This window comes from Hylobates moloch, unplaced genomic scaffold (genome assembly GCF_009828535.3).
Source record: "Hylobates moloch isolate HMO894 unplaced genomic scaffold, HMol_V3 SCAFFOLD_5, whole genome shotgun sequence".
Taxonomy (NCBI): Eukaryota; Metazoa; Chordata; class Mammalia; order Primates; family Hylobatidae; genus Hylobates; species Hylobates moloch.
In genome coordinates, this window is record NW_026652280.1 from 79076068 (window position 1) to 79102156 (window position 26089).

At 37.0% G+C, this 26089-nt stretch overlaps 2 protein-coding genes across 5 annotated transcripts in view; one reads left to right on the forward strand and one right to left on the reverse strand.

Annotated features, from left to right (window-relative positions):
- Nucleotides 1-1633, forward strand: part of MS4A4A (membrane spanning 4-domains A4A) — a 27963-nt gene extending 26330 nt beyond the window's left edge. For 2 of the 3 annotated variants that reach the window (XM_032152982.2, XM_032152986.2), the window contains one exon: nucleotides 774-1633. In XM_032152982.2, coding sequence (XP_032008873.1) covers nucleotides 774-845 — 72 coding nt within the window. In that variant the 3' untranslated portion in view covers nucleotides 846-1633. The remainder of the gene's footprint in view (nucleotides 1-773) is intronic. The other variant, XM_032152983.2, reaches the window with a different exon arrangement.
- The window catches only part of LOC116467873 (putative membrane-spanning 4-domains subfamily A member 4E), a 138465-nt gene that overhangs the window by 104467 nt on the left and 7909 nt on the right, over nucleotides 1-26089 (reverse strand). The gene's annotated exons all lie outside the window — the stretch shown is intronic.

Consider the following 26089-nt stretch of genomic DNA (forward strand, 5'->3'; position numbering starts at 1 on the left):
AACTCTAATAGTGGGTTTTTGCATTGTAATACCTGAGAAAGGAGAGATTCTCAGCAGTTACCAATGATTTTATAATTTCATTGAGTAAAGCTTTTTCTTTTCATTGAGTGAAACATTTGGACATGGAGGTAAACTCTTTAGTAACTTTCATGTCACAATATTTAAGCCTGTGTTCCCTTCGGCTCTTAGCATAGGAGCTGGGGAATGTTGTTTCCTAATCTCCTGATGTGAATTCAGAAAAGCAGTGGTTTAGGGGCATATGATAGCTAGGTCTCTATCTCTTCCTGTTCTTCCACCAACCCTATGTCACACTGACTTTGTAGAAGAATAACCAGAACTTTCCTTAGTTTCGTGATGATCCCTGCTATTCTGGGCCAGTGTGGTTTTTGCAATACATTATTCATAACTAGCAAATCATGATTTGGGTATGTTGATGTCATCAGCATGAACAACCTGGTTTGGAAGAAGAGCCCCATATTTTTCATAACACCTTGGTTTACCCAATGTATTGTGCACTGTCATCCACATGTAAGATTGATCCACTTGCGAGACCAGGGCAGTGGTCATCAGCAGCTCAGGTCAAGAGCTATCACTGAATGTTGTGCCCTAAATCGGGCCTGATCTAAAGAATGAGAAGCCCCACATGACTGATATTGAGAATGAATCAGAGAAGAAAAGAGTAAATTCTGATAACAATGACTTTATGTGGGCAGGAAAGGGGCACTCTGAGGTGATTTGGGTCACTCACCTATGGCATTCTGATTGTTTCACAGGTTGTGTTAATTCTGCCATCAAATTCTCACATGGCAGAAGCAGCATCTCCCACACCACTTAATGAGGTTTGAGGCCACCAAAAGATCAACAGAGAAATGCTCCAGAAATCTATGCTGACTGAGACACAAGAACCTCACATGAGAAATTACCAGAATCCAACTTCGATACTGATAGACATATTGATATCATTATTATATGTAATCCAATTATGAACTGTGTGTGTATATATAGAGAGATAATAAATTCAAAATTATGTTCTCATTTTTTCCCTGGAGCTCAATAACTCATTTCACTGGCGCTTTATTGAGAGTACTAGAAGTTAAATTAATAAATAATGCATTTAATGAGGTAACAGCACTTGAAAGTTTTTCATTCATCATAAGAACTTTATATAAAGGCATTACATTGGCAAATAAGATTTGGAAGCAGAAGAGCAAAAAAAAGGTACTGTTAAAATGAGGCCTCCATGCAAAACACACACTTCCCTCCCATTTATTTAACTTTTTTTCTCCTACCTATGGGGACCAAAGTGCTTTTTCCTTCAGGAAGTGGAGATGCATGGCCACCTCCCCCTCCCTTTTTCCTTCTCCTGCTTTTCCCATAGAAAGTACCTTGAAATAGCACAGTCCGTCCTTGCATGTGCACAAGCTATCATTTGAGTAAAAGTATACATGGAGTAAAAATCATATTAAGCATCAGATTCAACTTATATTTTCTATTTCATCTTCTTCCTCTCCCTTCTCCCACCTTCTACTGGGCATAATTATATCTTAATCATATGTGGAAATGTGCAACATATGGTATTTGTTAAATACATTTGTTTTTATTGCAGAGCAAAAATAAATCAAATTAGAAGCAATACTTTCATATGCTACCTACTTCCTTTTCAGATGCAATGTGGTGGAAAGAGACCAAGTGTTGATGTCAAAAATACAGTATGGTGGTAAATAACGTGGGCTTTCCAAACAGACAACCCTGGGTTTTCATCTTGCTATCCCATCTTTGTTGTTTACTACTTATGTAGCTATGAAGATGCCACAAAATTTCTCTGTGCTTCATATTTCTTTTCAGGATGGTAGTAATAACATTGTCTGGCCCATACACCTATGATAATTACTTGGAATAACAAAGGTAGAAAAACCAGGACTCTGGTACATATGGAGCCACAAAAGTTTTAATTAATATATATACATGTATATATGTAAATAGATATGTATTAGATATATATATCAATTTATCATTTTATTCCGCATATACCTGTAAAGTATCTATAATGAGGCAGACATTGTTTTAAGCATATAAGAAAACAGTGGTAAGAGAGATAATATCTTATATATGTAAGATAATAGTGGTGAATAAAAGAGATATCCTTCCTCTCTTGTAGGTTAAAACTTTTATGGTACAGGACATAGATTAACGTATAAACAATTAATCAAAACCTTTTTATATGTTGTTAGAAGCTAACTGGAAGAATTAATGTGCTAGAGAGTGGCTGCTGTTAGTGGTGGTGAGAGATGAGTCATTAGAATGTACCCAGGAAAGTTTTTTTTTTTGAGGAAGTGATATTTTCATTATGACAAGATTAAAATTATTGAATTTGCATGGACATTCATATTTTCCAATTCGGTATATAGTATTTCTAGATTTCTCATTCTGCCCTACACTCACATATCTATTGTATCCACCTTTCTCCATGCACGCTTTTCATGGGAATGTAAGGCCCTCCTTCTATCAGTGCTAACCTGTCTACTTTCTCCAGCTCCAGGGATGGACAAGGTGTGGAAAAAGTTAAGACATTCTATCTTCTTGGTTGAAAGTTGGAAGGTAATTAGCAAGAACCACCAAATAGAACCTAATACTATTGCTTTTATTTCTTTCTTTCTTTTTGTTTTTAATTTTTTTTTTTTTTTTTTTGAGACGGAGTCTCGCTCTGTCGCCCAGGCTGGAGGGCAGTGGCACAATCTTGGCTCACTGCAAGCTCTGCCTCCTGGGTTCACGCCATTCTCCTGCCTCAGCCTCCCAAGTAGCTGGGACTACAGGCGCCTGCCACCATGCCCAGCTAATTTTTTGTATTTTTAGTAGAGACGGGGTTTCCCGTGTTAGCCAGGGTGGTGTCTCGATCTCCTGACCTCGTGATCTGCCCGCCTCGGCCTTCCGAAGTGCTGGGATTACAGGCGTGAGCCACCGTGCCTGGCCTATTGCTTTTATTTCAATGTAGGTGTTCTATAGCTCTTATTGGACATCAGTAAGAATACATGTAGCCTGCTTTATTACTGGCATATGAGTATGTCTATAAAGGAAGTAGCTTTAAGAGAAAATCAAATAAGCAGAAATAGCAATAAATGGAAATAAAATGAATCCTTGATGCCATGAGAAGCTAGGTCCTGAAACTTGTCCTAACTCTGATATTTAATAAATATCATGGTATAAACTATTTCAGTTGAGTTTCTTATAATTAAAGCACATAGTTTTCCCATTTTCATTTTCTGCGAGTTTTTTAATTGTTCCTATTCTTTAGCTATTTTCCTTTTCCTTTTTTTTTTTTTTTTGACAGAGTTTTACTCTTGTTACCAAGGCTGGAGTGCAATGATGTGATCTCAGCTCACTGCAACTTCCACCTCCCATGTTCAAGTGATTCTCCTGCCTCAGCCTCCCAAGTAGCTGGGATTACAGGCATGTGCCACCATGCCCAGGTAATTTTTATATTTTTTGTACAGATGGGATTTCACTGTGTTAGCCAGTCTGGTCTTGAACTCCTGACCTTACGTGATCTACCCGCCTCAGCCTCCCAAAGTGATGAGATTACAGGCATGAGCCACCACACCAGGCCCCTTTTACTTATTATGTATAGATATGTTCATATTAGGAATACTAACCCATAATCTATATGCTATATAGCACAATTAAATTTTTTTCAGTCACTTATTTTTTTATTTAGATTTATTTTTGGTGTTTCTTGCTATAAAATTATGTTTTATTTTAATATCATAATCTCATAGTTGTATTTATGACATCATATTTTTAATTGCTTGGAAAAGTTTTTCTTATTCCAACTTTAAAACATATTATTTTGTATTTTCTTCCCTTGCTTAATAATATTGTCTCTGGCATTTATTTTTATTAGTATTGTTTAATATTGTACATTGAACTTATTTTTCATATTCTTGGCAATTAAGCCTATAGTACTTAATGTAGAGCCCATCATCACCTCACTGACCTTAACTGTTAATATTTGGTTATTATTATTATTATTATTATTTTTGAGACGGAGTCCTGCTCTGTCGCCCAGGCTGGAGTGCAGTGGCGCAATCTCAGCTCACTGCAAGCTCCGCCTTCCGGGTTTGCGCCATTCTCCTGCCTCTGCTCCCCGAGTAGCTGGGACTACAGGCACTCGCCACCGCGCCTGGCTAATTTTTTATATTTTCAGTAGAGACGAGGGTTTCACTGTGTTAGCCAGGATGGTGTCTCGATCTCCTGACCTCATGATCTGCCCGCCCCGGCCTCCCAAAGTGCTGGGATTACAGGCGTGAGCCACCGTGCCCAGCCAACTGTTAATATTTTACCATGTCATAAAGAGATATTGGTCTATGTATGTACCTAATTCCAATCTTTTAATTATTGTGTATGTACTGATACCTTACTTGTTTTATTTCTCCAATATTGTATTAATATTTGGCAGATTTTGTACTCAGCACTTATTCCCCATTTGTTCTGACAATGATGGCATGATTTCCTCCAAAAAACCACCATTATCTAACTCTTAATTTATGTACAAGGGTGGAGCTCACCCAACCCCCAACTTCAGGAGTTGACCTGTGTCCTACATCTAGGAAATGGCAGAATTACATCAACTCAGCTAGAGTGAAGTTCTTTGGTAGCCTTGTGACCTAGGAAAAAACAATTGTGTGAATGACTGACATATTTCCAATCAAAATTAATCTCATCATTTTCACTTCACTGACCAAGAAATGGTCTCCCCATCTTTCCTCTTTCCTGTTGGGTTTGGAGCTGTGAGGAGGTAAGTTTGCTGCCATCAGCAGCCCCATGACAGACAGATGCTCACAGACAAAAGCAGAACTGAGAAGTGCCAAGTGAAAGGTCAGACCCTAATGTAATTCTTTTGAGGCTCCAAGTTAAGTTTTACCTGGAGTTGGCCCAACCCCTGGGGTTTTAAATATATAAAGACAAGGAAAGAGATTTATTCAGATAGTGCAATAACTGGACAAAATCCTTGAATGGCTTCCTAATTCAGAATAAAAGCCAAAGCTCATATAAATCCTACATAGTCCTTACATCACCTGATTCTTTGTTGTTTCTTGGATTTTTAAAATATCCTGACTTATATCCTGATACATTGCTTTGAGATTGTTTAAAATGGTCAGAGAGTGCCTTCTCTTGGTGATAATTAGTGCATACATAATTTTTTTAAGTTTAACACTTACATAAGCAACCTAAGATTAGTGCATTTTTAGTTGTAAAAAGTTCATGCAAATATTTTGTGCTATTAGTGCAAGATATTATGATTCCAACTTTTAGACAAGACTACCTGCACTTGTTTCGTGTCATGTGATTTGAAATTTATTCTTCATTTGGTTATTCTTGGTTTTATCTATATGTGATTAGAAAGCAGTAGGAAAATGTCCATGAGACTTTGTCTCCTTTTGCTACTTTTACAATAAAAATAATTATTGTTTCATAAGTTTTTTTTTTTTTTTTTTTGAGAGAGGGTCTGGCTCTGTTGCACAGGCTGGAGTGCACTGGAACCTCTGCCTCCTGGACTCAAGCCATCCTCCCACCTCAGCCTCCTACGTAAATGAGACTACAGGTGTGCACCACCACACCCAGCTACTTTTTCTATTTTTTGTAGAGACAGCGTTTCACCATGTTGCCCAGTTTGATTCCCTGTCTACTTAATGATTGCAAATGGCTCCCCTGCTGGGTTAAAGTTGGGCCAAGAATTGCCTTTGTAGTGGCTGGTACGGTTGGGATGGTATGGTTAAAGTTGAACTCATTTTTGAGGGAAGCATCTTGGGACCGCACTTCGCCTTGTAAATAATTGGAAAAAAAAAGTTATAAGGTCTTGAGTATACAAGGTGATATTATTGATAACTTCTAACTATAAGTAGTCCAAGCTCTTCAGGTAGATGCAAGATATTTGTGACTAAAAATAATTTTTTAAAAAAGATCTGAATCCAGTTTTTTTTTTGTCTTAGATTCACTGAGGCAAAATGAAGGCTTCACGCTAAGTTAAATTTGTGTTATCATATATTTCTGTCCCCTTTCTCCTCTAAAATCTAATTTCTCTTCTCTACCAGTCCTAAATATCAAATATTATAAGAAAAGTAAGGATAATTAAAGAATATTGACGCTTGTGTATTTTTCCAGTCAATGATAAAGAAATGGGCAATCAGTAATGAGCAATTGGTAAGTGTACTATAATCAGCATTACTGCAAAACCGCTATCTCTTGAGAAAACATGCACCCAACTATTAAAAGTAATTTATATTTATAAAATCAAGTTAAACCCACTTGTAAATGTAAGAGAAGTCTCAAAGGGCTCATTGTTATAACGGTTATAATAGCTATTTTTACATTTGAGGTTGTAAAATGATAATACTGTATGCAAAGTTCAGGGCAAATCAACAGTTCTAACAGTGATGTGTTACCCTTACGTTACTCAGTAAATTGGATCATAGAGCATGGAACAGTTTGGGGAAGAATCATCTCGGGTGTTCCCAATGACCATTAGAAATCTGTAGTTTATCTTAAATTAACTATTTTTAAAATTTGCCATTTTCCACAACTCTTATTTTTCCTGATTCTGAGTCCTGATCCCATAAAACTTGCAATACTCTATGGAAAGGATTTCAAGAGAGACATACTTTTATCTTTAATAAAACCATGAGTTAAACCAGAAGAAAGGAAATAAAGAGTTGAAGGCCACTGCTGTGGCTGCTGAAGTAATCGATGCATTTTATCTTAATCCTTGACTAGAAATTCCTGTATCTTCATTTTGTATCTTATTATGAATCTTCATCATTAAAATGTATGATAGCTTTATGGTAGGTCTTGAAATCAGGTAGCATATGTCTCATTATTTTTCTTCATTAACAAAATTGATTTGGTCAAAGTCTTTAATTATTTCATGTTAATTTTGGAATTACTTCGTCAACTTTATGCAATCCAAAAAGACCTTCTTGGATTTTGATTAGGAAGGTATTGAGTCTATAGGTCTATAAGGGAAAATTGCCAACTTAACAATACTGAGTTTTCTAATCCATCAACAGAATATACCTTTTCCTTTATTTATTTATTATTTTTATTTATTTATATTTTTTGAGATGGAGTCTCGCTCTGTCACCCAGGCTGTAGCGCAATGGTATAATCTCGGCTTACTACAACCCCTACCTCCTGGGTTCAAGTGATTCTATCACCTCAGCCTCCAGGTATCTGGGATTACAGGCACGCGCCACTGCGCTAGGCTAATTTTTTGAATTCTTTTAGTAGAGATGGGGTTTCACCATGTTAGCCAGGCTAGTCTTGAACTCCATAAATGCACAGCTTAGTGTTAGAAAACAAATTTAGAATACTTCCCTGCAGATTTCTGGACCTCTGTCTCTGCATAGCTATCCCCTTTATGGTTCTCTTCTCACTAATTGTAGCTGTCTCAGTGCCCTCAAATTCTGGTTTTTGTCTTCTGAATTTGGCAATATCAGAATGGATCCCTCTCCCTGACCATGGTCTGGAAAGTTTCTTCATGCAGAAAACCAGAGCAATTATTATATTCACATTTGTTTTCATTTTTTCAGTGTTGAAAGTCCAGCACTAACTGTTTCCCAATGTCTGGAAGCAGTTGTGCTTAATTTTTTTCCGGTTTTATTTATGATATAAAAAAATTTTGAGACAAGCTCTAACTCTGACACCCAGGTTTGAGTGCAATGGTGCAATCATAGCTCACTGCAGCCTCAAAATACTGAGCTCAAGGGATTCTCCAACTTCAGCCTCCCAAAGTGCTGGGATTAAAGGTATGAGCCACTGTGACCAACGCAGTTTTCTAACTGAACAGAGTGGAAGATTAAGTCTGGTTCTATCATAATTGGAACAGCTGAGTTTCAACTTTAAAAAGATGATCATAGGCTGGGAGTGGTGGCTCACGCCTGTAATCCCAGCACTTTGGGAAGTCGAGGTGGGGGCGGATCACTTGAGGTCAGGAGTTCGAGACAAGCCTGGCCAACATGGTGAAACCTTGTCTCTACTAAAAAACACAAAACTTAGTTGAGCATGGTGGTACGCGCCTGTAATCCCAGCTACTTGGGAGGCTTGGCAGGAGAATTACTTGAACCCAGGAGGCAGAGGTTGTAGCGAGCCAAGATTATGCCACTGCATTCCAGCCTGGGCCACAGAATGAGACTCTATCTCAAGAAAAAAGCTCATGAACACAGATGTTAGCATTTTTATTTCATTTGTTTATATTTAAAATTGATTTAAGCATGTCAACATATGTAACTTAATAAAATCAATACTTATAATTTAAAATATTCAAGCAGAAAATTGAAGTATTGTCTTTTTCATATGCTGATATTTTTGTCACCTTATTTGGGTTTCATAAGAAGCAAGTATTAAAAGACACTAGCATATTGCAATTACTTTTTATTTAAATTAATTCGTGTTATTTTCCAATGTTTTATATAGTAACATCCAGACAGTTTTAATATATACCCAAAAGTTTTGTTTTCATACAACATAAATACAGGAAACATAATGAGACAAAGCTATACAAATTCCAGGGAAAATATTTAAATCTTTGAATTTATTAAAATATGTCTCTCAGTTTGAATTTTGAGTTTACTGTAGGAAAACACAAAAAGATGTGTAAAGTACTTCCTTTTGATTGCCTGGTGGATAGAAAAACAAAAAACAACTAAATTTGAGATATGGTTTGAACAAAGCTGATGATGCGTTTGTTTTCCTGTTTGAATCTCCTCAAGATCAGCAATTTGTTTTTTTACTGACTAAGGTTTGTTGAGATTGCTACTGCTCATGTGATTCCCAGGAACTTAAGTACTTTTGAGTAACTGTGTGAGGCTGATAACACTAGATTTAAAAAAATTCATCTTCAATAAGTACACTCTTTCCAGCAGAGGAAGCAGTTCAGAAAGTTCTTTGTGGTTTCCCCTCTGGATCTTTTTATCATCAATTTCAGCAAAAGGTGGTATTTTTCTTTTAATAAAAGGTCAAGACCACTTGTTTTAATCCTTCTCAGACTCTAGGTACAGCTTAACCAGATATAGCCTGTAACTTGCTCCCATCTCTTGAATGCATGCTTTCAGCTTGGCCAGGAGGGGCTGGGCATCAAAAGGAGGAGAGTCACAGTCTGGGTGGGGCTCAGGAACCTCACAGTGCTCTATAAGCCAGCTATCATCTAGGGGGTTCTTTTCCCCTTAAGCCAGCAGCAAAATGCTTCAACCCTTGTTGATTACTTTCAGTAACTGATTCTTTTGTCTTAAGTTGTTTTTTTTCTACTTAGTATTCTCTCCCATATTTAGAGAATACTGAAAGCATTCCCATTTTACCTCCAACTCTGAAGCCACAGAAACTGTGCCCATAACAGGGTCGGTAAATGGCCTAAATGACATATATATGCAAATACATATACACAAACACACATGTGAATGGAATATATATAAATTTGTATACTATTTGAAAATATATTTAAATACATAAAGAACTTGTATATTACATATAAATTTATATATATTTCATATCCATATATACCTATACTTTTTTTCTTACATTATAAAACTCTGGCAACATCTGCATGTAACATAAGAGTCTTTATTTGTTTTGCTGACAAAGATTATCTTTCCCAGAATCTGGATTAGAAAATTTACTTATTTAGTATTTGGTTGCATTATTTCAATATTTTGATTTAATTTATTTTGGAACTAGAAATTAGCCTGCAAATTCTGCAAATTTTTCTTAGAAATGTATCATATGCATAAACTTGTTTTAGCTGACCTAGAAAATGGAGGGCTTAGATTTCACTTTTTGTTTTTCTATATAAAAGATATTTGATTTAAGAAGAAAATCAGTTCGAAGTCTTTGTAAATCTGATATATTCTCTATTCCCAATTGTATTGCCCAAGCCAGAGTCTATTATTTTCCACAGGCAGCTATTTGAAAGGACTTAACAAACACCACAGAAGGTACTCACATAAGGCTTTTATCTAAAGGCAGAGAGTATAATGCAGCCAGAGAGAGAGGGCAAGCACTGGAGACATTCCAAGCAGTACAAGACATTCCAGACAGTACAAGCTCCCCACAGGCCTAACCAGACACATGAACCATGCCAGTTTCTGACTTGAACTGCCCAGATCTATGCAAGAAACTCTCTGTATCCCATTAAGTAGCAGTCAGGCTTGTCAAACTCATTAGGCTAGCTGCAAGTCATTAGAAAAGAAACTGACCCTTGGGGCTTGCCAAGAGAGTTGAAAATTTTTCTAAACTGCACACTGTAAATTCCAATGGTCTTATCTTGACCAAGATCCAAAATTCATACATTCAGGCATCCCCAGGATGAAGACAGAGCTCTTAAGTACCTCTGTAAATTAACTCTATCTCACAATATCTTCATTCAACAAATATTTATTGAGCATCTACTACATTCCAGGTACTACTGGGAATATAGAGTGAACTAACTGAACTGTCTATGACCTCATGGAGCTGACATTCTAGTTTCGTTCTACAGTTATCCTTTAGGAGGCAGTTTTAGCATATTCAATGCGAGTTCTCAGTTAAAAGTGAAAATGAAAACTTGGCATAGTTTCTAAATTTTAATTTTTTTATAATTAGCCTCTTCTCATCATACTGAAACCTCACTGACTTGCAAACTTGAGAGGAAATATACAGATTTAATTTAATCTCTGAGTTTTTTGGTTGTGTGTTACCTAGCAAAATAACACAAAACTGAAGAGAAGTCAAACTTACAAAAAATGCATGCCATATGATTTCATTAATTAAAAGATCATGCCAATGACACTAATCACAGGTATTAGAGGTTGGGATGGTGATTACTTTTGGGGTATAGTGGCTGGAAGGGAGCAAAGGGGCTGTATACCTTCTTAGTACTTGCTATTTGCCAATTTTTAATTAGGAAATAGGAACACACATGTCTTTACTTTTTGATAATTCATTGAGCTGTACATTTATGATTTATGCCCTTTATGTGCTCTTCCAACTAAAACATTGGCACTAAATCCCTGTCTCAGATTCTGTTTTCTAGTGAACCCAGACAGAGGGTGCTTGAGCTGATATCTACTATATTCCAGGCACTATTGGAAGTATAGAGTGAACTAACTGGGCTATCTGTGACCTCATGGAGCTGACATTCTAGTTTCATTCTAGAGTTGCCATTTAGGAGGCAGTTTTAGCACATTCAGTGTGAGTTTTGAATTAATAGTGAAAATGAAAAGTTGGCATAGTCCCTAAACTTTATTTTTTTCCTTATTGTTAGCCTCTTTTCACCATAATGAAATCTCACTGACCTACAAACTTGAGAGGAATAATACAGATTTAGTTTAATCTCTGAGTTTTTTGGTTGTGTGTTGCCCAGCAATATAATACAATAATACTAAAGAGAAGTCAAACACACAAGAAAATACATGCCATATGATTTCATTAATTAAAATGCCAAAACCAACAAAACTAATCATGGGCATTACAAACAGAGACAGTGATTACTCTTGGGGGTGTATTGGCTGGAAAGGAGCAAAAGGGCTCTGTACCTTCTTCATGCAAGCTATTTTCTAATTTTTAATTGGGAGGTAAGAACACACATGTCTTTATTTTTTGATAATTTATCGAGCTGGACATTTATGATTTATGTACTTTATGTGTTCTTCCAACAAAAACACTGGCACTAAATCTCTATCTCAGGCTCTGTTTTTTAGTGAACCCAGGCTAACACAATGAAAATTAATTTAAAAAAAGGTTTTCCACATTCTTATGTAAATAGATTATACATGAAGACATTTATTTATGTGTAGTATATATAGAGATTTATCTATGCATTAATCATTTTTGCCATGCTATCTATGCAGGGGAAAATGAAACATTATGCTAGCATTCAAGTTTTCATTTCAAGAGAAGGAAAAAAAAGAAAGAAAGAAAGAAAGAAAGAAAGAAAGAAAGAAAGAAAGAAAGAAAGAAAGAAAGAAAGAAAGAAAGAAAGAAAGAAGAGAAAGAAAAGGGAAGGGAAGAGAAGAGAAAGAAGGAAGGAAGGAAAGAAGGAAGGAAGGAAGGAAGGAAAAAGAGAAACTTCTAATGCAGAGCTTTACATGATAGATTTCAAAATTCAACATTACACAGTTTTGTCTTTACTTTGTAGTTCCAAGGAAACAGGACTCGGTATGAGGCTGGCTGTCAAGCCCTTTATAGACAGCTCTGCTTTTCTTTGAGCCAATAAAACACTACAACTTTAATGTTACCCAAACTCCACCCTTCTCCCAAATCATGAAATAACTTCATCTCTTCTTTTGGTTGATTAGATGCTTCTTGGTTCTCCTAGGGTGCATTATCACTTGTGAAAACAAGTCAATAAATCTATTGTGTTCTACTACATGTTTGTCTCTAGTGGTGTTTATTAGATGGACATTATCATATGTAGATAATATTTTGTTTTGCTGAACATACATATACACACACACACACACACAGCCCGCATGCATATATTCCTGACATTTTGAAAGTAAGTGCAGGGACACTAGCAAGATGACCAAAAGAAGTTCTTAGTGCTTATCCCTACCACTATTAACCGAAACAATGAAAAAACGACTACATTTTGAAAAAAAATAACCAAAGAGCCCAGGAGTAAAGCAAAACAATAGCAAAAATCCTATAGAGCACAGAAATCCAGATGGCTACATTTTGTGTCCTGGAAACACAACATTTTAGCCAAGCCAAATAGCCACAGAGGGTACTTGAGCTGAAACAGTGGCTTCTATGGGAAATAAAATCTTGGTTGAATCAAGCAGTCCCACCTCTCAGGGCCTGAGCTAATGCAGTGTCCCACTTCCGGGTTACTACTGTATTGACCTAGCCAGACAGTCATGCCTCCTGACACCTGAGCTAATGCAATGCCCTGCCTTCAGAAGAAATAGAATATTGGTCATTTCAAGCAGCCATGCCTGCAAGGCCTAAGCTGACACGGTGCCTCACCTCCTGGGAAACCAAAACCTTCACTGAGCTGTGCCACCCCACACAAATGGCCAAATATCTACAGTTCTCTGCCTCCCTGGAACTAGCCACCTGGAATTTGAGCTGCTGAGGTATGCTGCCTCCTAGGGAATGCAGCCATTGCTGCACTACTCTCTGCCTACCAGGGCCCAAGCTACAGTTGCATCTCACCATTCTTGTATCTTTGCTGCCACTGCACTTCCCTTCACTGAGCCTGGGCTACTGCCATGTTCCATCAACCCAGAGTACAGAGTCATAATTAAATGGTGCCTCATCCCATGAGGTCTGAGTTGGTATTGCACATTGTTGACTCCAGAACCTGACTTGCAGATACATCCTCCTGTTTTCCAGGGCCTGAGACTCTGGACCACCCATCATTCTCCAGAAGTATGGTGATGTGTCACTCTACCCCCGAAAGTCACAGTCATAGCTCCATCCCTGGCTCTTGGGCCTGAGCTGTTGGGGTACTCCAGAGTCACAGACCTCAGCTTTGTGGGTAATCTACATTCACCATGACCTGGAGAGTGAACCAGTGCCCCAAGACTTAGGTGGAAGTACTTTCATAGACTATGGGTCCGGGACCCTGGCTCCAAAGCCACTCTAAGAGGCTGTACCTCATATCCCAACACTGTGTGGCCACCTGTGGGCTGTGTTAGATCCAATACTGAAAGAGATCCCCTCAGCTAAGATTCTCTAGTGTGAGGAAAATGAGTAAAAGAGGACACCAAAAGCCCTGTCACTGAGGACCCAAATAACCAATGCTGTCACTATAGCTGCCACCAACTCCTGAAGCTTAGGCCACTTTGGCACCTGCAGTCATCACTGACATGGATCACAGATGAAGAAGTTGCATGATGCCTGCACCCCTGTGCACAACTGGAATCAGAACCACCACATCCTGCCCAACTGGCAGCCTTGGACCCATTTACAAGTGAGTCTCTCCCTATAAAATCGAATCTGTAAAGTTTGAAAGAGGTGATTGCTCCATCAGATGTATTGACATGACCACAGGCATCCAAGAAATGTGAAAAGGAAAGACAATATAAAACCACCAAGGAAATACAATAATTCTCAAGCAACTGGCCTCAATAAAATGGAAATATACAAATTGCCTGAAAAGAAATTCAAATTAACAATCTAAGAAAACTCAGTAAGAGACAAGAAAATATATATAGGCAATTCAATGAAATCAGAAAAAAAATTATATGAATGAGATTCAAAAATAGAAATCATTGAAAATAATTAAACAGAAATCATGAAGCTGAAGAATTCATGAGTAAAATAAAAAATACAATAGAACTTCAAAGGAGATCAGATCAAACAGAAAAAAGAATTCAGTAACTTAAAAGGAGGTCATTTAAAATTACCCAGGCAAAGGGGAGAAAAGGAAAAGGCAGTGAAAAAAAAGTGAAGAAAACCTACAGGACCGATGAGACACTATTAATCAAATAAATTTTTTGCATTATGAAAGTTCCAAAAGGAGATAAAACAGAGAAAGGACCAAAAAGTGTACTTAATGAAATAACTGCTGAAAACTTTCTAGCTCTTGGAAGAGATATAGACATCCAGATCCATGAAGCTCAAAGATGACCAATAAGGTTTAAATCTTATAAGTTCTCACATTATAATCAAATTGTCAAAAGTCAATATCAAAGAGAATTTTGAAAGTAGCAAGAAAAAAGTGAGATTTTTAAATACAAGGGGATTTCTATTACGCTACCAGAGGATTTTTTAGTAGAAAGTTGCAGGGTAGGGGAGAATGGGATGCTATATAAAAAGAAATTGAAAAAAAAACAAGACTTGCCAAGCAAAGAATATTTTACCCAACATGGCCATCTTTTTTTTTTTTTTTTTTTTTTTGGTCCCAGGGTACATGTGCAGGTTTGTCACACAGGTAAACGTGTGACATGGTGGTTTGCTGCACCTATCAACCCATCAACTAAGTGTTAAGCCCCGCATGCATTAGCTATTTTTCCTGATGTTCTCCCTTCCCCCACTCCCCTATGCCCACCAACAGACCACAGTGTGTGTTGTTCCCCTCCCTGGTTCCATATTTTCTCACTTTTCAGTTCCCACTTATGAGTGAGAACACGCTGCAGTGTTTGGTTTTCTGTTCCTTCATTAGTTTGCTAAGGATAATGGCTTCCAGCTCTATTCATATCCTGCAAAGGACATGATCTTATTCCTTTTATGGCTGCATTGTATTCCACATTGCCTTTATCCATTCTATCATTGATGAGCATTTGGGCTGATTACAAGTCTTTGCTATTGTGAATAGTGCTGCAATGAACATAAGCTTGTATGTGTCTTTAAAATAGAATGATTTACATTCTTTTGGGTGTTTACTCAGTAATAGGATTACTGGATCAAATGGTATTTCTTGTTCTAGGTCTTTGAGAAATCACCACACTGTCTTTCAAAATGATTGAACTAATTTACATTCCTACCAACAGTGTAAAAGCATTCCTATCTCTCTGCAGCATTGCCAGTATCTGTTGTTTCTTGACTTTTTAATAATCACCATTCTGACTGGTGTGAGATGGTATCTCAGTGTGGCTTTGATTTGCATTTCTGTAATGATCAGTGAAGTTTAGTTTTTTTCATATATTTGTTGCCTGCACAAATGTCTTCTTTTGAGAAGTGTCTGTTTGTGCCCTTTGTCCACTTTTTAATGGGGTTGTTTGGTTTTTTTTCTTGTAAATTTGTGTAAGTTTCTTATAGACACTGGATATTAGATCTTTGTCAGATAGATAGTTGCAAAAATTATCTCCCATTCTGTAGGTTGTCTGTTCACTCTGATGACAGTTTCTTCTGCTGTGCAGAAAGTCTTTAGTTTAATTAGATCCCATTTGTCAATTTTTGCTTTTGTTGCAATTGCTTTTGACATTTTCGTCATGATATCTTTGCCCATGCCTATGTCCTGAATGGTATTGCCTAGATTTTCTTCAAGGGTTTTTGTAGTTTTCAGTTTTATGTTTAAGTCTTTACTTCTTCTTGAGTTAATGTTTGTATAAGGTATAAGAAATGGGTCATCCAAAAGCTTCTTAAGCTGATAAGCAACTTCAGCAAAGTTTCAGGATGCAAAATCAATGTGCAAAAATCACCAGCATCCCTATACAACAGCAATAGACAGGCAGAGAGCCAAATCATGAATGAACTCCCATTTACAATTGCTACAAAGGGAATAAAGTACCTAGGAATATGGCTAACAAGGGAAGTAAAGGACCTCTTCAAGGAGAACTACAAGCCACTGCTCAAGAAAATCTGTGAGAAGCCAAACAAATGGAAAAACATTCCATGCTCATGGATAGGAAGAATCAATATCATGAAAATTACCATACTACCCAAAGTAATTTATAGAGTCAATGCTATTTCCATCAAATTACCATTGGCCTTCTTCACATATTTAGAATAAACTATTTCAAAATTCATATGGAATAAAAAAGAGCCTGTATGGCCAAGACAATCCTAAGCAAAAAGAACACAGCTGGAGGCATAATGCTACTTGACTTCAAACTACACTACAAGGCTTCAGTAACCAAAAAAGCATGATACTGATATGAAAACAGGAACATGGATGAATGGAACAGAATGGAGAACTCAGAAATAAGACCTCACATCTACAACCATCTGATCTTTGACAAACTTGACAAAAACAAGCAATGGGGAAATGATTTCCTGTTTAATAAATAAATGCTGGGAGAACTAGCTGTGGAAGCCTCACAATCATGGTGGAAGGTGAAAATCATGTCTTACGTGGTATCAGGCAAGAAAGAATTTGAGAGCCAAATGAAAGGGGAAACCCCTTATAAAACCATCAGATCTTGTGAGACTTATTTACTACCATGAGAATAGTATAAGAGAAACTGCCCCAATGATTCAATTATCTCTCACCAGGTCCCTCCCACAACACGTGGGAATTATGGGAGCTACAATTCAAGATGAGATTTGGGTGGGAACACATCAAAACTATATCATAGCTTAAAATAAATATCCCAGCTTTAAGATATTTATGTAAGATTATGGTAACTACAAAACACAAAGCTATTGAAGATACACAAATGATACAGAGAAAACTATTGTGAAAGACAACGTGATGATTCCTCAAGGATCTAGAACCAGAAACACCATTTGACCCAGCAATCCCATTACTGGATATATACCCAAAGGATTATAAATTATTCTGCTATAAAGACACATGCACACATATGTTTATTGCAGCACTATTCACAATAGCAAAGACTTGGAACCAACTCAAATGACCATTAATGATAGACTGGATAAAGAAAATGTGACACATACACACCATGGAATACTATGCAGCCATAAAAAAGGATTAGTTCATATCCTTTGCAGGGATGATAAAGCTGGAAACCATCATTCTCAGCAAACTAACACAGGAACAGAAAACCAAACACTACATGTTCGGAATATCACACACCAGGGCCTGTTTGGGGGTGGGGGCTAGGGGAAGGATAGCATTATGAGAAATACCTAATGTAGATGATGAGTTGAAGGGTGCAGCAAACCACCATGGCATGTGTATACCTATGTAACAAACCTGCACGTTCTGCACATGTATCCCAGAACTTAAAGTATAATAAAAAACAGAAAGAAACAAAAAAGAATCAAACCATAGTACTAAAGAAAATAACCAAATAACAAAAGCAGGCAAGAGAGGAAGAAAAGAAAATTGGATTTGCAAAAGAACCAGAAAACAATTAGCAATATGACAATCACAAGTTTTGTTTATCACTAATGTCCTTGAGTGTAAGTGAATTAAATTTTTCAGTTAAAAGTCAGAGTGGCTGAATCAATAAGAAACAAGATCCAAGTATGTGTTTCTGGCAAGAGACCTACTTTAGCTTTAAAGACACACAAGGATAAAAGTGGAGGAATGGAAAAAGATATTTTATGCAAATAGAAACCAAAGGAGGTCAGAGGTGGTTATGCTTTTGTCAGATAAAATAGATTTTATGTCAAAAATTGTCACAAGACAAAGAATGTTATTATTTAGTGATAAAGAGTTCAATTACTCAGGAGGACATAACAATTATAAATACATATGCACCAAACTTTGGAGCAACTAAATATATAAAGCACATATTAATGGACATGAAGGGAGAAATAGATAGCAATACAATAATATAGGCATCTTCAATACCTTAAAAATAGATAGATTAACCAGACAGAAAATTAATCAGGAAATTCTGAGCTTGAATTGTCCACCAAATGGACCTGATGGACATATGTAGAATGTTCCATCCTAAAGCAACAGAATATTCATTCTTTTCTGGTGCATATGAAACATTCACTAAGATAGATTATATGTTAGGCCACAAAATAAGTTAATCATTAAAAAGATCGAAATTCTATCAAGTATAATTTCTGACTATACTGATACTTAACTAGAAATCAATAACTGGAGGAATATTCCTCCTCCACAAATTCACAAATATGTAGAAATTAAACAACATGCTCCTGAACAACCAAAGAAGAAATTAAAAGAGAAATTTAAAAATATCTTGAGATTAATGGCAATGAAAACACAACTAAAACTTATGGAATGCAAAAAAAAAAGCAGTTCTAAGAGGAAACTTTATAGCAATAAATGTCAGTATTTAAAAAAGAAAGATTCCAAATAAATAGTCAAACATTATGCCTCAGGAAAACAGATTTAAAAAGGTCAAAATGAACACAAGATTAGCAGGAAAAAAAAGTGAAAACAAAGATGAGAAATAAAGAGATGATTAAAAAATACAAAGAAAAAATTAGTAAACTAGGATTTGATTTTTAAAAAATAAACACAACTGACAAAGCTTTAGCAGAACTAATAAAAAAAAGAGAGAAGACTCAAATAAATAAAATCAGAAATGAAGGTAGAGACATTACAACAGATGCCTCAGAAATAAAAAGGATAATAAGGGACTATAATGAATAATTATAGGCCAACAATGAGATAACTGAGTGGAAATTGATAAATCTTTAGAACATATGATCTACCAAGATAGAATTAGGAAGAAACAGAAAGACTGTGCAGACTGAAAACAAATAAAAAGATGGAAGTAGTAATTTAAAATTTCTCAGCAAAGAAAATCTCAGGACAAGATGGCTTTACTGCTAAATTCTAAAATAAATAAATAAATAAATAAATAAAGAGTTAATACTTCTTAAACTATTCCAAACTAGACAAAAACACCATAAAAAATGAAAGTTGAGACCAGTATATCTGAAGAATATTGATGCAGAAATCCTCAAAATATTAGAAAACTAAACAACACATCAAAAATGTTATATATCATGACCAAGTAGGATTTATCCCTGGCATGCAAAGCTGGTTTAATGTATGCAAATCAATCAGTGTGATACATCACATTAACAGAATGAAAGATAAAACCACATGATCATTACAACAGATACTGAAAAAGCATTTGACAAAGTTCAACATCTTTTTTTGTTAAAAACTCAACAGTTTATGTATAAAAAGAAAGTTCCTCAATATAGTAAAGACTATTTATAAAAACCCACAGCTATCATTATAATTAATATAGAAAAACTGAAATATTTTTCTCTAATATTTAGTTCAGGGCAAGCATACCCACTTTCACCAATTCTATTCAACATTGTATTAGAAGTTCTAGTCAGTGTAATCAGAAAAGAGAAAAATTAAAAGCTATCCAAATCAGAAAAGAAGTAAAATTATTTCTATTTGCCTATGGCATGATCCTATATGTAGAAAACCTCAAAGACCACCCTCCACCCACTAGCACTGTTAGAAATAATAAATTAATTGACTAAAGTTGCAGGATACAAAATCAACAAACAAAAATTAGCTAAATGTTTGCACACAATTAAAAACTTAGCTGAAAAGAAATAAAGAAAACAATCCTATTTATATTAGCATCAAAAATAAATAGGAATAATCTTAACCAAGGAATCGAAAGATCTGTATAGTAAAAACTATAAAACATTGATGAAAGAAATTGAAGACACAAATAAATGGACAGATATCCTGTGTACACACATTAGAAGAAATATTGTTAAAATCTCTATGCTGAAGTTTCCCTGATGCCTACACAGGTGGGAACTGCAGTGCACGAGTGCCAGCAAAGGCAAATTCAACTCACTTGCTGCTCCACCCTTTGTTGGAGGGGGAGTGCACATGAGCAGGTGCAGGACTCAGGGCAAGCACTTTTGGGTGCTGGCAAGAGCAAACTCCATATCAGCCCCATGGCAGCATCTAGGGAGAGGGTGACCATGATCTCTGAAGATGCAGACGAAGTGTTATGCTGCCCATTTTAGCTTTGCCATCCAAGGATAGCTTAAGTGTTAATAGCTCAATGGAGGATCAGTGTGACAGCCTTTTGCACCTACACTCATGGCACCCAAGTTCTTGTTCAGCATCCAGGAGGAATGAGGTTGCATGAACAATTTGAAGATGGTAAATGCAAGAGATTTTAGTGCTGGTGAAAGTGGCTTTCAGTGGGAAGGGGATACGTAAAGGGGATGGAGCAGGAAGGTAATCTTCCCCTGGAGTCTGGCCGAGGACTAGATGCTACACCATCAAGCTGTCCCTCTGATGTCAAGCTGCTTCTGTCTGCCATACAACCATAGTCTTCAACATCCAGCTGCTTCTCCTCTCTCTGCTGGCTAAGCCTGGGGTGTTTATGAGCATAGGATGGAGGGTTGGGCCGGATATGGGTGGTTTTGGAAAAGGTGACATTCAAGCAGGAAAACAGGGATGTATGTTTTCACTTTGGGCTGAGTTATCAGGCTTTTTTGGCTTGACAGTGGGGCCCTTGCTGGGGCCCTGCCTTCTTCTGCACAGAATTTTCCTGCCTCCTATACTTATCAATGCTACTAAAAGCAGTATAAGGATTCAACACAATTCATCTTCACAGAAATATAAAATGAAATGCTAAAATCCATGTGTAATCACAGAAGACCCTGAATAGCCAAAGTAATTCTGAGAAACAAGAACAAAGTTGGAAGCATTATGCTTCTTCATTTAAAAGTATATTATAAAGTTACAGTAATCAAAAGAGTATAATACTGGCATAAAAGCAGACATATAAACCAGTAGGACAAAAATAGACAACCCAGAAATAAACCCAAATATATATGGTTCCCATGGTTTGAATGCTTGAATGTTTGTGTCCTCTCCAAAATGCATGCTGAAACTCCAAAACGCATGTTGCAATAGTTTGGGCCTTTAGGAGGAAATTAGGTCATGATGACTCCTCCGTCATGGATGGAATTAAGGTCCTTATAAAAGAGGCTTCACAAGACATTTGGACTATTTCACCCTTCCGTTCATTCCACCATGTGAGGACACAGTTTGTCCTATCTGGAAGATGCAGCAACAAGATACCATCTTGGAAGCAAGCAATGTGACCCTAACTAGACGCTGAACCTGTGGCACCTTGATCATGGACTTCTCAGTTCCAAAACTGTGAGAAATAATTTTCTATTTTTTATACATTACCCAGTTTGTGGTATTCTGTTATAGCAGCACAAATGGACTAAGAAAGAAATTGGTACCAATAAGTGGAGTACTGCTGTATCGAATACCTAAAAATGTGAAAGTGGCATTGGAACTGGGTAATGGGTGGAGGCTAGTCTCTAACAGACGATTCTGGTAAGGACTAAGAAGAAGAGCGCTGTAGACAGAATCTCAGTCTTAGAGATTATTTAAGTCGTTGTAATTACAATATTGATTAAAATGTGGGCAGTGAGTGCCATTCTGATGTGGTGTCAGATGAAAATGAGAAATACCTAATTAAAAACTGGAGGGGGCCAGGCGCAGTGGTTCAACGCCTGTAACCCCATTCACTTTGGGAGGCTGAGGTGGGCAGATCACTTGAGGTCAGGAGTTCAAGACCAGCTTGGCCGACATGGTGAAACCCCGTCTCTACCAAAAATACAAAAATTAGCCGGTCATGGTGGTGCACACCTGTAATCCCAGCTACTTGGGAGGCTGAGGCTGTAGAATTGCTTGAACTTGGGAGGCAGAAGTTGCCATGGACCGAGATCGCACCACTGCACTCCAACCTGGGTGACAAAGTGAGACTCCATCTCAAAAAAAAAAAAAAAGTGGATCAAAGGCCATCCTTGTTATCAAGTGGCAAAGAACGTGGCTGAATTGTGTCTATGTCCCAGGGTTTTGTGGAAGGCAGAACTTAAAGACAATGAACTAGGATATTTGGTGAAATAAATATCTAAGTGAAGTGTTCAGGGAAATGACTGCTTATAATAAAATACGGGAAGAGAGAAATGAATTAAAAGAAAAAATGTATAATCAAAAAGTAAGTGAAATTTAAAGATTTAGAAAATTATCAGCCTGGCCATGTGAAGATAAAAAGCTGTTCAAGAAAGAAAATTAAAGGTATGGCCAAGCTACTGTTTAAATAAGAAATATATATGTGTAGGTAGAAGCCAGATACTACTCACTAGAACAGTGGAGGGGTGATCCCAGTGATATTTGGAAGATCTTTGTGGCTCCCACTCCCATTACAGGTGCCAAGTGCTAAGTTTTTGTTGACAGATGAATGGATAAACTGTGAGATACACACACACACACACACACACACACACACTCATATAATTCAGACTTAAAAAAGGAGATCTTGCCATTTGCCACAACATGGAAGAAACTGGGAAACTTATGCTAAATAAACTTACCCAGACACAGAGACATAATGCACAATCTCATTTATATGTGGAATCTAAAATAACAACAAAACAAATAACAATATAGAATTCACAGAGATAGAGAGTGAAACTGTGGTTACCGGGGTAGAAGAAGGGAGAGAGGGAGAAAACTGGTAGGGGAGAGCAGCAGGTCAAAAGATACAAAGTAAAAGATAAGTAGGATGAGCAAATCTAGAGTTCTAATGTACAGCACAAAGACTATAGTTAATAACAAGGTATTGTATTTGGCATTTTTGCTAAATGAGTAGATTTTAGCTGCTCTTGCCACACATGGAAATACAAACCAGTGACTATTTGAAATAATAGATATGTTAATTTTTAAATTTTTATTATTATACTTTAAGTTCTAGGATACATGTGCAGAACGTGCAGGTTTGTTACACAGGTATACACGTGCCATGGTGGTTTGCTGCACCCATCAACCCATCATCTACATTAGGTATTTCTCCTAATGCTATCCGTCCCCTTGCCCCCCACCCCCTGACAGGCCCCGGTGTGTGATGTTCCCCTCCCTGTGCCCATATATTCTCATTGTTCAACTCCCACTTATGAGTGAGAATATGCAGTGTTTGGTTTTCTGTTCCTGTGTTAGTTTGCTGAGAATGATGGTTTCCAGCTTTATCCATGTCCCTGCAAAGGACATGAACTCATTCTTTTTTATGGTTGCATAGTATTCCATAGTGTGTATGTGCCACATTTTCTTTATCCAGTCTATCATTGATGGGCATTTGGGTTGGTTGAAGTCTTTGCTATTGTGAGTAGTGTTGCAATAAACATATGTGTATGTGTCTATACAGTAGAATGATTTATAATCCTTTGGGTATATACCCAGTAAAGGGATTGCTAGGTCAAATGGTATTTCTAGTTCTAGGTCCTTGAGGAATCACCACACTGTCTTCTACGATGGTTGAATTAATTTACACTCCCACCAACAATGTAAAAGTGTTCCTATTTCTCCACATCCTCTCCAGCACCTGTTGTTTCCTGACTTTTTAATGATCACCATTTTAATTGGCATGAGATGGTATCTCATTGTGGTTTTGATTTGTAGTTCTCTAATGACCAGTGATGATGAGCTTTTTTTCCTATGTTTGAGCCACATAAATTTCTTCTTTTGAGAAGTGTCTGTTCATATCCTTCACCCACTTTTTTTTTTGTTTGTTTTTTGAGATGGAGTATCGTTCAGTCGCCCAGGCTGGAGTGCTGTGGTGCAATCTCGGCTCACTGCAACCTCTGCCTGCTGGGTTCAAGTGATTCTCCTGTCTCAGCCTCCTGAGTAGCTGAGACTACAGGTGCATACCACCACGCCTGGCTAATTTGTTGTATTTTTTAGTAGAGACGGGGTTTCACCATATTAGCCAGGCTGGTCTTGATCTCCTGATCTCATGATCCATCTGCCTTGGCCTCCCAAAGTGCTGGGATTACAGGCATGAGCCACCACTCCAGGCCTCCTTTGCCCACTTTTTGATGGGGTTGTTTTTTTTTTTTCTTGTAAGTTTGTTTAAGTTCCTTGTAGATTCTGGATATTAGCCCTTTGTCAGATGGATAGATTGCAAAAATTTTCTCCCATTCTGTAGGTTGCCTTCACTCTGATGGTAGTTTCTTTTGCTGTGTAGAAGCTCTTTAGTTTAATTAGATCCCATTTGTCAATTTTGACGCGTGATCTCAGTTCACTGCAAGCTCCACCTCCCGGGTTCATGCCATTCTCCTGCCTCAGCCTACCAAGTAGCTGGGACTACAGGTGCCCACCACCATGCTCGGCTAATTTTTTTTGTATTTTTAATAGAGACGGGGTTTCACTGTGTTAGCTGGGATGGTCTCGATCTCCTGACCTCATGATCCACCCACCTTGGCCTCCCAAAGTGCTGGGATTACAGGTGTGAGCCACTGCGCCCAGCCAATTTTGGCTTTTGTTGCAATTGCTTTTGGTGTTTTATTCATGAAGTCTTTGCCTATGCCTATGTCCTGAATGGTATTGCCTAGGTTTTCTTCTAGGGTTTTTATGGTTTTAGGTCTTACATTTAAATCTTTAATCCATCTTGAGTTAATTTTTGAATAAGGTGTAAGGAAGTGGTCCAGTTTTAGTTTTCTGCATATGGCTAGCCAGTTTTCCCAATGTCATTTATTAAATAGGGAACGCTTTCCCCATTGCTTGTCTTTGTCAGGTTTGTCAAAGATCAGATGGTTGTAGATGTGTGGTGTTATTTCTGAGGACTCTGTTCTGTTCTATTGGTCTATATATCTTTTTTGGTACCAGTACCATGCTGTTTTGGTTACTGTAGCCTTGTAATATAGTTTGAAGTCAGTAGTAACCATTTTATTCTCTACATGTATCTCATAATATCATGTTGTAAACTTTAAATATGTACAGTGAAATTTATTTTACAAAATGTAAGTGCTTGATATCCTGATACTTAATCTCTAAATACTTAAGACATGTCTCCTAAGAATAATATTCTACTATATAGCTTTAATACAATTATTACATCCCAAAATTTATTAATATAATAATCCAATATAGAGTTCTTATTACAATTTCCTCCATTATTCCCTAATTGTATTTATAAAAAATTTGAGGATAATGGAGGGGCCTATGTGTTTATATATAAATAAACACATAAATTATTGTTCAGTCATACATTTGGTTCTCTTGTCCTTTAAGTCTTTCATAATCTACTCATAAAACAGTTTCTCATCATTTTTTGTTTGTTTGATTTTGCATTTGTTTTAGTCTTTTATGACATTGACTTTTGTTTTGTTTTTTTAGTCTGGAGCATTTGTTTTATATAATGCCCAATATCTTGGACATTTCTTCTTGTTTTCCATGAGTTCAAGTTAACAATTTTAATAAAAACACAACATAGATAATGTGACTTTCCCAACTTTCCCTTGCATCACACAAGGATGAACATAGTAACAGTTTATTTCAATTTTGGTGGTGGTTACTTTAACCAATTGATTTGGGTGGTGTTATCAATTGAATGTTTATGTCTTCCCAAAATTCATATGTTAAAATTCCAAACCCTAAAGTGATGGTATTAAAAAGTGGGGCCTTTGGAAGGCAATAAGGTAAGGTGGAGTCCTCATGAATGGGACTGGTGCTCTTATAAAAGAGACCCCACAGAGCTCTCTTCCTCCTTTCGACCATGAGAGGATACAGCAAGAAGACAGACATCCTTGAACCAGAAAGTTGGCCTTCATCACACTTGAGGATATGCCAGTAATTTGACGTCAGATGCCCTGGCCTCCAAAATCGTGAGAAATAAATGTTTGTTTTTTCAGCCACGTAGATTATGGTATTTTTGTTATAACAGTCCGAACAGACAAAGACAGGTGGTATTCACATGCTATTTTCATTTTAAAGGTATAT